Raw genomic sequence first — 15,796 nt, forward strand, 5'->3', positions numbered from 1 at the left:
CGGAATCAAACATTTTTACCTCCATGCGAACTTTCTATCAAAAGTAAATATTATTTACGAATTCTACGATTTAAATTCCAAATCACACAATTTGATATAAAAATGTGTATTTAATTGAAATTTATTTTATATAAAATTCAATGACAATTTATAATATATCCAAAAATTGTTCCAAGGTGTTTCTGTTTTATGATTTTGAAATATTTATTTTATATTTATTATTGCTCTACATAAAAATGAAATGTGAATTTCAATTAAAAAAAAAAAAAACAGAATCTGAAGTGCTTTTGTGGAATGTTAATTAACAATTGTTATTGTTTCAGTATTTTTATTAAAGTCTCTAAAAATTCTTGAGTAATGAATTAAATATATATATACATATATATTTTGTGTTGCATTTAAATAGTGGAGCGAAGTAAAAAATATTAGTCTAACTTTATAAATAATAGTTTGCATATACTATATATTTTATTTATATATATTTTATATATAGAGTTCTGATTATTAAAGATATTTATTTATTTCATTCATATTATTATATTTTTCTTATTTGTATTTATTTATTTTATTTTATTTTTTATTTTATTTTATTTTTTATTTTATTTAATTTCTTTATTTGATTTATTTTTTCATTTTACTTATTTTTTATTTTACTTATTTTTGTTTTGTTTTTTTTTTTTTTTAATTTTATTTATTTTTTTATTTTATTGATATTTATATTTTATTTTTTATTAAATATATATTATATATTATATTATTATATGTTTTTATCATTATTGTTATTATTTGCATTTTTTATAAATTTGTTCATTTATTAATGAACATTATTTTATTTTTTTTCTTTTGTTTTAGTGCTATATTGCTTTTTTTTTTTTTTTTTAAACTATTTCTCTTTGTTTATTTTTGCTGGGCTTTTTAATTTTTTTTTTTTCCTGTTTTACTTTTATATACATATACTTCAATTTTGTATTGTTCTTTTTTATTTATTTTATTTTTAATTTGTGTTTTAGTTTTATATTATTAGTGCAATTTATTTATTTTTTATTATTATTTTTTTTTCCAAATTTGTATAATAGTTTATTTTATATTTGCATATTTTTTTTAAGTTTGCACTGTTTATCATTTTTTTTAAACACATTTATTTATAATTTAATTTCTTTTTTTATTATTTATTTATTATTTGCTATGCTTTGTATTTTATGTATTTTCTTTTAAATCTAACAGTTTTATTAGAATATATTATTATTGTTAGAATAAATGAAAACACTTTAGATTACTTTGCTCTCCAAACTCTCTCCAACTTATGTCTAACCTTTAAGTTTCCCAATACCCCCCACCGGCCCTTCTCTCTTACACATTTAGCTTTCCTAGATTTACTAGATCAGTTCTAATTGCTTTGACACTCACCATGAGGCCCACTTTCATGTCGCGCACTTGCATCTTGAGCTTCTCGAGCACGTCGCTGTGCTGGAGATTTGGAATGCTGTGTAGTCCGCCGATGCCCATGAAGCTGCCCAGAGCGTTGAGCGGATGATTCGGCGGCAGTTGATGATGATGGCTGTCCCAAGCAGAAGAATGACAATTGAAATAGATGGATAATACAGGCGATATATGTAGATGATCGTGGCTAGGGCAAACTCACCTGAGTGGCAGATCTGTTTGCTGCTCTGGACTGGCAAAGTTGAGGCCAGCGCCGCCGGCCACTGTGTGACTGAGTCGAGCTGCGATAGCCGCCTTGGCGCTCAGCTGATGATGTTCACCGTCTACGGAGTCGCAGTCGCGCATCTCGTCATCCGTTCGATCGCCGTGGGACTGCAACACAGAGAGAGAGAGAGAGAGAGAGGGAGAGTAAAGAGAATTAGTGCAACAGACATTGGAATTGATGGTGGCGCTTATGTCAAAACATGCCGCATCGATTGCGCTCAATGAATCTTGCCCAGGTCCATTGAACGCCCGCTGTGCTGGCCAAATGTTGAGCACTTTGTCAACTTGCGGCGGCTTTGGCAGCGTGCAACGTGCAGCGTGCAGCGTGCAACGTGCTGCGACTGCGTGGGCAGCACTTAGCAAATGTTCATTGTTCTGGCCAAGTCCAAGGCAGGACAACATTAACACTTAAACAAAGAGAGACAGAGAGAGAGAGGGGGAAAGAGAGCTCCAGCAATTTCAATTGTATTGCCAGCGAGGCGACAACAAAGGTAACCACTTAATAAATTAACAATGGCAAGCCGGTAATGGCAATCAAGCAGAGCCACAACCAGACTCAGAGTCAGAGTCCGAGTCAGAGCCAGACTTTGAGCCGCAGTCAGAGCCAGAACAGCCGCAGGTCCATTCAGGCCATTAAAGGCGAGTGTAGCCGCCAGGTCGTTGCGAGTTACATCCATGGCGTATCCGTGGCCACAGACGTTTCAAGCGTACTATTGCCAGCCGTGACTCTGGCTAGAAGTCCGCTACGCTTGGCCGGCTCTTGTTGTTGTTGCTGCTGCTGCTGCTGTGGCTGCTGCTGCTGCTGCATGTCCGCGGTCCGGTCTTTGCTTTTTATGCATTTGGAGAGGTGCAAATTAAGCGCATCTGTGACTGTGTGCAAATCGGGAATTTTCAATTTAAACACATTCAAGCGGCAGCCAAGCGATAGCAGCACAAACACAATGTAACCTGCCCCGCACAATGTAAGCCAAGCTGAGGCAGGCACAGGTTACACTGAGGCTAGCTAGTCCATCAACAACAACAACAACAACATCATCATCATCATCATCATCATCATCATGAGCAGCAGCAGCAGTTTGCAACTATTTTCATATGTGTATACAACATTTATCGCCGGTATCGTTATTGTTGTTGTTGTTGTTGTTGTTGTCGACGTCTTGGTTGTCGCATTGCTGTAATCATAAATGCAACCAAAACCAAAGCACACATAGACAAACTGAGCTCTGATGGACTGTGCGCGCTCTATGGCATTCGCAGCAGCCGCCGTTTAGCTCGAAAGTTCCAAGAATTCTTTGAAGTTTGGCGCAAGACACAAAAGAGCTTTAGTTAGTACGCATAGCTCTACACTGTGACAAATTGTTGGGCATATTCGAGTGATGTATGAATTAGATGAGAAATCAATACTGAACTAGGATAGATACGGCTTGAATTAAAGGTCCTTTGGGTCTAAAATAACAGAAATCTGTCTGGCAATCAAGCTTAATGGAGTAATGAATGAGCTTAAAATGTATTATAGTTCCAGTTAGTTCTTTGATGAAGTCCATTAAATATGAAAGCTATTCAAAGTTGACGAAAGTATATATATATAAAAAAAAATAAAATAAAAATAAATAAAATCCTGATATACTTAATTAACGGACATATTAAAACAACTCTGTGAATTTTAAGTACAAATTCTTACTTATGCAAGCTGTGAACTGCTTATTAGCTGCGGCAATTTGAAGACTTGACTTTATAAATCTGCCCTTAATTTGGCCAACAAAATATTTTTAATAAATTGTTTAGAAATACTTATGTATAGAAAACTTGTATAAAAAAGATAACTAAGAAAAATACATAAGCTATACTTTAATTTAATTTAATTTCTGTAAAGCAAAAAAAAAAAATAATAATAATAATAAAAATAATATTCATATAAATTATATATATTTTTATAAAATCCCAATATTATAATATAAAATGGTTTATAAATGCCAATAATAAATCTTATCTCTTTATGATTAATCAAAATTCAATTTTAATGCAATTCAATAAGTAGGCTTTGCTTTGGCATTTCTCTCAGTGTATTGGCCAATTGCGTATGTGGCTAAATGTATTGGCAACACCATTTGGTTAACCCCAAGCAAACTGTTATTCCAAACTGGCTCGCTCAACGATGCAAATGCGAACGCGGACGCGCATAATGAAATGGTAACGTCTCGCTCTTGCCGCTGTTTAGTGGCAACAGCCTCCCGCTCAACAGAGTCTCTCTCTCTCCCACTCTCTCTCTGTCTCTCTCTCTCATATTGATCGCTGCTCGCATTGGATGCTTTGCGCTGCATTGGGTTGGTTAGTTAGTTGGCAATTCGCGGTTACCACATGCATCCAGCCATATTTGCATACACACACACACACATGCATAACAATGCATACATGTGTGTGTGTGTGTGTGTACATCAAATTAATGTAAGTTATCGAATCCATGCGAAATATGTGCACTCAGAGGCCGATGGACGCTTCGCTGGCAACATTTTAGTTGCGGTTTGCCGTTGCCTTATATTCGCCTCTCATTTTGTTGCCATTGCTGTTGACCAGGCCCAAACAATAATTGTGGTATTGGGCCTGGTCTGCGGCTGTCCCAGCCCCGGCCGCAGCCCCAGCCCCGGCCACTGCTAAAGGCGTGTAGTTTACGCCGTGTTGCACCTATAAAATGTCTAATTAATGCACAACGAATTTGCACCGCTTTAATGTTGTTTGTGCCTCTCAGTTGCGTGTTGCACACAACAACAACAACAACAACAACAACAGCAACAAAATGAAGTACATTTTCTTACTTTGCCTGATGCACTTCATTAGCCGATCGATAACCAGGCGAGTTCAAGATATGAAATATATATGAAAATTTTATTGCATATACAGAAAATTGTTTATGAAAATTTCATAAAAAAAAAATAAAAATTAATATATGAAATATATCTCAAATTTAAGTGTAAGAAAATTTGTAAGCATAGTAGATCAAAACTGGCTGAATATATATTATTTGAAGTAATTAATTATAATTTTATAGAAAATGTGAAGCTCCATAAAACTGGCTAAATGTGTTAAATGATATATGTATTATATTATAATTATATAATATATCATATATATATACATATATGTTTATAATATTAAACACTATAAAAGGGGCTCAATATACTAAATAATATATGTATTACATTTATATTCGTTTTCGTTCACCAAATATATAAAAGAAAATACGAGGTGTTACGAACATTGTTTAAAAACCAAATCGGATCGAGTATTCATTACTTAAAGTATACCTCAATAAAAATTTAATTATATTTTCTCTTCAGATGTTAAAAGAAAAACTTATGTAAATCCATGACATTATTAGTCACTTCTATAAAAGGGGGAAAGACTAGAAAAAGTACCATCAGGTCAAGTTAGAAGTAAACTTGTATAGTTTGTAATTAAAGCGGTGTAGGTGGGACATTGCTTTCCCGATATGCCACGCCCCAGTCGACATGTTTATATAATTTTTAGCTAAGCTTTAGCAGGATTCTAGAGTTGTTTTCGGTATGTATATCCCCCCAAATTTAATATAAGTTTATAGCCTTAGATGATACCAGGAATCTAGGCAATCTAGGCATTCCCAATTTCAAGTCTCCAGCTTCAATAATAACGAATGAGCTCTACGAATCAGACATACAAAGCGACCAATCCAGATATGTGTATATAGAGACATACGAATAGACAGACTGACAGACGGTCGGTCGGGCGTTGCACAAAGCCAATATGCCCAATCAGTTCGTAAATCATCATAAACCAAGGCTGACAAACAATTCGAAATTGCATTCCTATTCGATTTGCATGGAAGAAACTAATGCAGTTTCTCAATTACCGCCCAGCTCCAGCCATTGTCATTGCATATCTGTGTCTGGGGCTCTTTTATGTGCGACGATAATTTAATATCTCTATGCAATTATGTGCAAGTGTCGCATAAATCATGAACTGACGATAAGCTGTGCCACTTTTCCACTATTTGAGGCAAAAGCCGCTAATGATCTTATTATATATACGAGGTTGGAACCAAAACCGAAAAACTATGTATGTCGCCAGCTCAGATAGATTTCCATTGAGTTATTTGTCTAGTTGTAGATAGTATTTAGTAGCACAAGCTAGCTCCATTAATTTGGCCTCAGCCAGCGCATTGATAGAGTCTCGTTCGGTATTATCGCGCTCCTTTGCTTCGTCTCTTTTGTGAGTTTCATAGGAAAAAGGCCGAAAAGACATTAAATCGCAATTAGACCTGCTGCAGAAGTCCCCGCGAAAACCCAATGAGTGCACCCACAATACAGATACGAGCCGATACATGTGTACTACTCACATTAGAGATACGACAATTGCGGGCAGGTATGACCGGCAACGGCAACGGCACCGTCACCGGGTCCGGGTTCGGGTCTGGGTATGGGTATGGGCATGAGTTTTGGGTCCCGCTCATTGCAATTTACTTTAATAGCTTTCAATGCACCGCAAATGACGACGACGACGGCGACATTTGTGACAATATGGGGGCACAAAGAGCCGACTGGGGCTAATGTGGATACTATCTAACGGCGAATTGCATTCGTATGGGTAGAATATTCAATTTATTTGCCGTTGACAGTTTTTATCACTAATTAGTTTACATTAATTTCGATAGAAGCGTTTGAAAATAATTTATCTTAATTTATTATCATTGCATTTGACCACAAATGCATTTTAGTTAATTTCTGTCTGCTGTTGATGTTCTTGTTGTTGTTGATATGAACAACAATTGCTATTGTTGCACTGACAAATTGTCGGAAGCACTCAGGGTCGTCAGAGAATTGACGCTGCCGTCGGCATTGGCATCCCTAGCATCGCTCATCATACGGATTGCGGCCTGCACGGCGGGCAACACGGACAGCATGGACAGCACGGACAGCCGGACAGCGCTACGCCGCATGTGCAACATGCCGTGCTAATTTAAAACAAAAGGACGACAAATCCATAATGCGTCGAGTGCCGCAGTGCCAAGCTGTGAAGGGCGCAGCATGCAAACAGGATCAGCTAGCTACCAGAGGCGGAGGCAGGCAACCGTTTATTGTGTGAAGGATTAAGATTATATTGCAGGCATATGTCTATCTATACACGACCTCTCTCTCTCTCTCAGCTACCTCTCTCTCCGCTTCATTCAAATCTTGCTATGCATGTGTGTGTGTGTGTGTGTTTTTTTAGACCGAACTGTAAACTAGATGTCCTAATGCTCCTACGATTCAAGTGCTCTGCTCTTTGGGCGTGCTGGCGTCTTAAGTTTATTAACGTTTTCTTTTTATAGTCAAATTTTGTAGAATTATCTATTATATATATTTTTTCCGTTGTATTCCTGGAAAGCAGCTTAGTAATATTATCTTGAAAAGACAAGGAATACTAATTTTGATAGACTGCGGAAAAACTGAGATGTTTGGAAAATCTTTGAGGTTTTTCTTTTGCATAACATTTCAAGGATAACAATTTTATTATATTTTTCAGAAATTAAAAGAGAACTCAGCTTTGTTTTTCATATTAAACATTTAATTTGAAACTAAAAACATAAATACATTTTTAGATTATGATAAGTTTGAATTAAATTCAAGAATTTTAGAGCTTTGTTAAAGCTCAAATGCAATATTTTTAAAGCAAATAGATTTTCTATATGTATATGGTATATGTATGTACAAATTATATATTATTAATCAAATCAACATGGAATATTTATTTAATTTACTTTAATATAATAAAATGAATAACTTCATATTTTATTTTTTATTTATGTATATAAAAAAAAAAAGCATACTAATAATTAGATATTATATACAAAATGATATTCGAATTAAAGCAAAATCCTAATTCAATTTTAGCTTGAGCTGTATTTTAAAACTGTGTAAAATCTTTCTCATATATGTAAAAAAATTAGTTTTTTATGCACACCCACATGTGTAGGCACTTAAGAATAGTTGTACATACATACATCTGCACATACATATGTATGTATGCATGCACATGCATATGTAATAAATGGCGGCTTTTTCTTATATGTGAATATCTGAATAAAAATGCGAGCAAACTCACATAAATAAAAATTGCTCATTTACGCATCTACCCCGTGGCGAATTATTTCAACGCGCTGCGACGATGACGACGACAACAACAACAACAGCAAGCAGAAAGAGCTGGCGGCTAAAAAAGTACACAAGAAATACATGTACATACATAAATGCATATACATATACATATATATACACACACATACATACATATATATTAAGGGCAGGACCAAAACATGTGCAACGTGGTCGATACGGAAACGCCGCTGCAGGCCGAAGAGCATGAAAATAAAATTAAAATGCAAAACGTATCTCTGAGATACATGCCCACATACACACACACACGCACAGGCAGCATATACACAGATGAATGTAATATGAGCATGAGTGCGAGTGCAAGAGCAAATGCTAATGCTGTGTGTGTGTGTGTGTGTGTGTGAATGCGCGCGCGTAAATGTGTTTGTGTGCGTCGCGCATTTCATTCGCTCGCAACGCGACGAAGCGGAAAAAATAAAGCGAATAAAATATAAAAATGGAAACAACAAAACAGAAACTGAAACCGAAACGGGCAGCAAAACATAATGGCGCATTCGCTGTGCCGGTTGCCCGCTGGCTGGACGATCCAACAGAGCGAACCAGCGAACGAGCCCACTGACCGACCCCCACACCCCACAGACACGATTAACAACAACAACAACCACCTACCCACTATTATATGGGCGCTACACGCACGCCCATGTTGGGTAAGCAATTGCGTGTGTGCCTATGTACATATGTATGTATGTGTGTCTGTGAAGATGAAAATTTCGCGTAAACAATAAAATAATGTAAAAAAGCAACAACAACAAAATGAAACCGGTTAAAAACCTATGAATAAAAGGGCCAAAAAGACGCTTTCTGCTAGTGGTAACTCTTTGCCTTGCCTTCTTCTAGTTCCGATTGCAGGCGGCAATAATGAAGAAGAAGAAACCGCATTGTTTTTATTGCAGACGGCGAAAATAAACCTTGCCTTGCTGCGCCTGCCGGTCTGTAGATCGCGTCGAAAGCTTTTTGGTCGCTTCTCTTTATGCACTTGCAGAGAATATTCGACATTTGGCATTTCTATTTACTATATTCTATATCAAATATTAGCCTTCAGTCTAAACCAATGCACAGATCCCTGATTCACAAATCTCACTCTTTTATCTTGGCAAGAAAATAATACCTATTTTATTTTATTTAAATCGACATTTGGTATTTTTTAGCTCATTTCATTACGTGGAAGAGCATTGCATTTTCGTCGTCTTAAATTCGCCTGTTCTTTTGCCATTTCTCATTTGTTTGTTCGTTCATTTAATTTCGCCGCATTTACACGGGCCAGCGAGAGCTTTCGGTCAGGCGTCCGTTTTTGCGCGAGCGCTTGCAAAGTCAATGAAACAAACAAGAACAAAAAATAACTAAAGCCACGCCCTTTCACAAGGCGTCGCGAGGCGAGACGTTGTATTTATTAGTGCTTTGATAATAAGCTTTTATATGTGCCGGTGCATGTGTGCGTGTATTCGTGTATTCGCACTATATGTATATGTGTATGTGCGTATGTTTCGTTTATTACACTTTATCGCAGCTCGTAAGCAGCTGCAGCTGCTGAGCGGCCGCCAGTGCTGGAAAAATCCAATTAACAATTTTATTAGCTATGGTTGAAAAATAATTCATAAATTCATTCTAAACAAAACTGTAATAATCATAATTTTTATGAGTTTTTTTTTTTTTTTGCTTTGCAATTGGTTGTGTGACTGTGTGTGTGTGTGTGCGTGTGAGAGAGGCTTTGGCATTTGTCGCCATTGCTGTTTATTGCTATTTATTCTATTGCTTTGACATTTGCGTTCTTTTTATTTGTTGTGTTTTTAATTAAATTAACTATACGTGAATACAAAACGATGACGCGACCTGAATGCAACAAATGCATTTTCAAGATGGCGCCAACTCCCTATCCCTGCCAGTTCCATTCCCCAATAAATAAATTTCATCTGCCATTGATTTTGAAAGCTTGCCCCAAAGGCGACATTTCGCTCGCTCGCCTCGAAGACGCTTGCATACTTAATCAAATATCTTTACACACACACACACTCTTCCTCCCGCTCCCTCTTTCTCTCATGTGCCTCTCAACTGCCTCGAGAGCCCAACAAAGAATTTAATACAAATCGTTGCCTGTCAGCGTACAAGAAGCCAAACAAATTATAACAGGTGCCGTTGCCGTTGCCGTCGCTGAGTGCATTAAGAGTCGCACACAGACACACACACAGATACAGAAATGCCCCCCAGTTATGGAATTGAGTCCGGCATGGAACATATATTGTTTGATTTTTGGTGGGGGGGACATTGGGGTAGCCCAAAACGTCAGCTAATTTTCCATCGGATAAGAGGCAATCGCAGGCAAGTGCTAAACTGGGAATCTGTAAACCAAAACAGCAGTTAACGTCACTGAGATTCACACACACACAGAGACAGAGCGCAGTCAAAGCAGCCAACAGCTCCCACAGTCAATGATTTAATGTGGGAACAGCAAATGGCGCTGATGTTAAACACGTGCGCGTTGCCGGACAGCTGCCCCCCACTCTCACCCTCTCTCACTCCCTCACTCTCACTCTCCCACTCCCACTCTCTTTCTCCTTTTGAAGTGTCACACACACACATTGCTTGATTTAATTTAAAAACGATTCAAAAATCAAGCCAACTTCAATGAATTTTAAACTGTGCGTTTAACCCAAGTAATTAAAGCTGTGCCTCAAATGACGAACGCAGAGATGATGTTGAGGCTGCAACAGCGCTGGGGCACGACTTCAACTTCAACTCCGACTCCGACTCGGACTCGGACTCGCTTCATTTGAGAATTTATGACTTTTTGACAGCCCACATTATTCGTTAATCGTGACTTTTGGTCCAAAATCTCCGAGTCTCGTTTCAGTTTAACAGTTTTTCAATATGCCCTAGGATTTGATATTAAAAATCGGACGCGCGAATGACACCAGCATTATGCGTGTGTGTATGTGTGTGTGTGTGTGTCCGTCCGACATCCGATTGAGCCTGTTTCAAGTTAATTTAATTGACAAACACTCACCCACATATATCAGTGGCAACCCTCGCTATAATCGAAGTGTTCAATTAACTGTTGAATTTTATACAATATTTTATGCAAAGAAAACGAAAAAGAGGAAGAAAGTGCGAGAAGAAGCAGAGTTGGATGACTGGGAACAATGTTTGCACAAGGCTATCAAAAGGGGCAATTCGGAGGAGCCCAAAAAAATTCCGAAGCTATTAAAAATTATGTAAATAGCCAAGTATCTGACTCAGTACATACATATATGTATATGTCTGTATGTGTATATTTATGTATAAAGTCTGGCTCATTGTTGATCAACGCGGCACACTGTCTATCAACAATGAAATAAAAATGAAAGAAAAACAAAAGAGGCCTAACAAGAGTTTTATTGAAGAAAAGAGCATACCTGTGCCTATGCACACACACACACACACACACACACACACGCATGCATAGATACTCACTTACTCTCACACACAGCGGCAATAAAACCCATTTAATATTCATTTAAGGTACTAACAAATAATGCAAATATTTAAACATTTTATTTACATATGAACGCCATCAAAGAGTTGAATTGAAAGAGATCTTTCAATTGATGAAAGGTGAACGAGATATACCCACTGGAGGGCCCCAGCCAATACACCTACCTCTCTAGGTCTAGGCAAAAGCCACTAGGCACTGGGCACTTGCACAGGCCTGGTCCAAAGCAGAAACAGATGAATCTATTTGTATTTATGAGCCTGTGTGTGTATGCACTTAGTGTGTGTGTGTGTGTGAGTGTCTCCCTCTCTCTGCATGTGTGTGTGTGTGTATAATAAATGCGTTGTATGACCATTTAGCATGTCACCTTTTAACGGCTTCATAGCAAACAAAACGAACGGGTTACAAAAAAAGAAAGAGACAGAGAGGGCACAAAAACTGTGGACTCCGCTGCTGCGTCGTCTCTGCTTAATTTTGAATCAACAATTTAACATTATAATTACGTTTCGAATCATCTGCAAACAGACGCGCGACTCGAAGAATTGCATCAATACAAAGCTTTTAGTCATTCGTACAGAGCTTTAACATAATATATGAGAGCGAGAGAGAGAGCCTACATCTGTAGTAATGCCGACGGCAAAGCAGCAAGGAAGCTTTTAATAAATCATGTCAACTCTAAGGCGTATTAAATATATAATAATATTATATATTTCATTTAATATTTATATTTATTTATTATTTTCATATATTTAATATCTGTATATATCTATAAAGTCCCCTACACTTGACTCACGAATTCTTAGAAACCATTTAGTTACACTTACATACACTTAGTCCACTCAAATAAACAACTTTATCTATTTCACCTAAATACAAAGACTAATTGGTATTACGTCGACTCTTGACGTGCCCCAAGTTTTTTCAATTTTCCAGCTATTTGTCAAGCGTAAGAATGGATTAGTCAACAGTAATATAATCAAAGCTTTTTATAGTCGATTGGATTTTTTATTTTTAAAGATTATTTTTAAAAATGTTTTTAAACTTTTCATATTATAATTAGTGGAAGTCTTCCTTCTGCGTTTTAAGCTGAATGATTCGATGTGATTAAAACACAAAATATATAGCCTATTATAATTATTAAAAAAATAATAATATAGTTCTATTTCAAATATTATTTAAAGCTAATAAGTGTTTATTATTTGAGAGAAACTAAATTATAGTTCAAAAAGAAAACAAATTACTGGAATATGCATTTCTACATAAAATTTCAACTCGATTTTAATTGTTATTAGCCCAATATCACGAACTCTGTTCCACACTAAAACTGTTATACAATACAAATAGGAAATTGACTTCATATCGTTTAATTTAGATAAAACTATTTGCTATGGCATTAAAATAACTGCTTAAGCTACATATGTACACATACACACATACAAGTACACGCGCACATGCCATATGCCATTCTACTCATATTTGTTTCGTCATTTGTCTCATTCTCCGTCTTTTGTTTTCATTCGTTTTGCTTACCAAATCGTCACCCAAATCGGAATCGCGTTCAATAGTGTTATTTGAACGGCCGCTGCAATCCATAGTCGGATGCACTCGGAGTTGCATTAGTGCGAAGTTTCTTATTTAGTGCGGGCTTCGAGTGAAATTTGATTTTGATTTCGAATTGGATATGGAATTTTGATAATTATAATTGCAAAGCGCAGATGGCAAATTGTTTCGATTTATAGCGGAATCAATGCGCGAGCTTTCAACTTTCTACGTAATTTGCACAGCACACTTTGTTGTTATTATTATTGTTTCTTTTTTTCTTGCTTGCTTGCTCTCTTTCTATCTCTCTCGTTCACACTCTTTTTCGCTTCGCTGTTTGTTAGCCTGCTTTTCATTTACTTTTGCTCCTGCGTTTATTTCATCGATTTACCGTTATTAAATATTCGAATTGTCACCTCGCTTAGCGCTCTTCGTATTCTTGTTGTTGTAGTTGTTGTTGCTGCTGCTGCTGTTGATTTCGGTTGATGCCGCTGAAGTTGTGCCAAAAGGGAATAGCTCGAGAAGCACCGTTAATCGAACTCGCGTTATTTTTTGTGGTTTCGCTTGTTTTTAATTTTTGTATTTTTTGCAATTTCAGCACAGGCCCATATTAGCTTGAATTGCGATTGAAGGCAATTAAAATTAACACTAATATAAATAATTAAAATGTTATCGTTCTCCTTGTTGTCAGCTCCTTTTCGAGCGCTCACATTAAACACACACACACGCAACACCAAAACACATTTAGATTACATTGGAATAGTCGGCGAAACGTTGCTGTTGTTACTGTTACCTGATGGTGCCTGATCGGTATGATGATCGGCTCCTGTTGCTTATTAATTAACAATTTGTTCATTTATTTCACGTTTGATATCGCGCACTGTCCGCCGCTTTCGCCCGACGCACACGGAACTCCAATTGGGAATAAAAATGATTCTCTCCGCACATCAAAAACGACGCGACGAAAAGACAACGCGCGGCACAACTGCCTCTCTGTCGCTCGTTCTCTCTCCTGGCAATGCCATTCCCTCTCTGGTGCTGTCGTTCGCATTGGAACGACTGACAAGTGGAACGTGTGTGCGCGGTGGCTGTGCTTGTGTGTTTGTGCCATTCCCATTTGTTTTCATTTGTGATGCCGCTCGGTCTCTCTCTCTCTCTCGCCAGCTGGTCTGGCTGGCTGGCCAATCGGATTGTCGTTTCAGCTGTGCTCAGGTGGCATTCAATTAAATTTGTAATCGTAATCTATTCAATACGAAACTCGTGTATGTGTACAATGCGCTCGCCGCTCATTCGCTCGCTGCTCACACACACACACGCGACTTATTTGTAGATAACTGAGTGTGTACATGTTTGTATTTGTGTATAAGCTCTTAGTGGGGCTACACTATTGAGCATGTTTTTGATGCTTGAGTCGAGTGTTGTTTGTCTACTCCGTAATGGACCCATTTTGCAAAACGCAAATCAATGCAAACATGCTGAACAGTGCTTTCGTGTGAGTGTATGTGCCAGTGTGTTGTCCATTTGTATAGTTTGTGTATCTTTCAATCATAAATTTGCCGCTTTTTTATACGCGATTTAATTTAAAATACGCCCTTTTCATACGGAGAGCCGTAGTTTCGTGGGGCGTCAACATTTGTGTGGCTTGCCTATGCCAAATGCCGTTTGATATAGAGGGAAAACAGTCGAGCAAATTACACACTTTCCACCAGCGTCGGGAAAATACCAAATACAAGCACACGAACTTGATTAATGATTTGCGAGATAAATTACACTTGTAATGGCCCACAAACAAAACAAAAAAAAAGTAGGTTTGTTAGATAGGTAGGTAGGTGGGTATAGGTGGGAATGAATGTTTGGCTATATAGATAATATGGAATACCATTTACCGTTACATTTGCCAGCAGCCCACGCAAATAATTGCAGTTGCTCTTCGATTTTCACTAATTTGAGATTGATGAAAGCAGAGCTGGAGCAGCGCGCCAGCAGAGAGTATATCAATTTTCTCTCGACGGCCTGTCTGTGGAAGCTTAGTATATATGGAGTGTATGTATGTATGTATTTGCACGCTTTGGCATTTTGTAGGGAGCGCAGGCGCTCATCAAACACCACCAGGAAAGGCACAGAGCCAGCCGTAGCCGCAGCCGCAGCCACTGTGCAGGATAGAGTGGGGAGCGGCGGTTGTGGCAGTGGGGTGTTAGCCACCCCCCAAGCGCCAATGACGAGGCGGCAGCGACCCACAGACTTGACTGATGATGAAGTGAGAAAGTAATTAAATACAATTTTAAATGTGACTAATGAGACGACGTCAAATTCGTGGCGCAAATGAGTTGAGCCACGGGGGCAGGGCGGTAGGTGTGTGTCGGGCGGAGAGGGGCTGGAGGCGCTTGCTCTAACCATCGTCTGTGAGCGCAGCGCATTTATCAATATTCAATAAATAGAACGGCATTTTCGCACGCACACAACGACAGATCCGCAGATCCGTTGTGCGTGTGAAACAAAATGTAGCCATAAGATACACACAGCATAAGTGCACATAAGTGTGTGTGTGTATGTGTGTGTGTGTGCCTTGGCAAGTATAACAATTACCGTTTGTTGTTGCCGTTGTTAACTTTCATTTGGGGCCAAAGCTATTTGATTTTCAAAGTACGTCCCGTCCGCATTTCAAATGCTAAGAAAAAAATCAACGAAACAAAAAACGACACGAAAAAAAACAGAAAAAAATCCAAAACAACTAAAAAGCACAGGTGAAATTTGTTGTGAGCTGTTTTAGTGTTTAATTCATAGATACATACATTGGTAAATATATGTACGAGTATGAACATCGTTTATTTGTCAACACGTCCATTTCCTGCATTTTGTGTTTTAGCCGAAAAATGAAAAATGTGCCCGAAACAATTCGAAA

The 15,796-nt window shown here is 37.8% G+C and overlaps 1 protein-coding gene across 5 annotated transcripts in view; it reads right to left on the minus strand.

The window, feature by feature from the left end:
• retn (retained) overlaps positions 1-13,891 on the minus strand; it is a 30,835-nt gene extending 16,944 nt beyond the window's left edge. Inside the window, exons 1-3 of one of the 5 annotated variants that reach the window (XM_089260653.1) lie at positions 13,688-13,891; positions 1,643-1,812; positions 1,408-1,558 (exon numbers count right to left, since the gene is read on the minus strand). In XM_089260653.1, coding sequence (XP_089116779.1) covers positions 1,408-1,558; positions 1,643-1,812; positions 13,688-13,750 — 384 coding nt within the window. In that variant the 5' untranslated portion in view covers positions 13,751-13,891. Of the gene's footprint in view, positions 1-1,407; positions 1,559-1,642; positions 1,813-12,885 lie in introns of all 5 variants that reach the window. The other 4 variants (XM_089260654.1, XM_018106227.3, XM_089260655.1 and 1 more) reach the window with 4 other exon arrangements.
• Between the last annotated feature and the right edge of the window lie 1,905 nt (positions 13,892-15,796).

Source organism: Drosophila navojoa, chromosome 5 (genome assembly GCF_054131105.1).
Source record: "Drosophila navojoa isolate 15081-1374.11 chromosome 5, UAZ_NAV_1.0, whole genome shotgun sequence".
Classification (NCBI taxonomy): domain Eukaryota; kingdom Metazoa; phylum Arthropoda; class Insecta; order Diptera; family Drosophilidae; genus Drosophila; species Drosophila navojoa.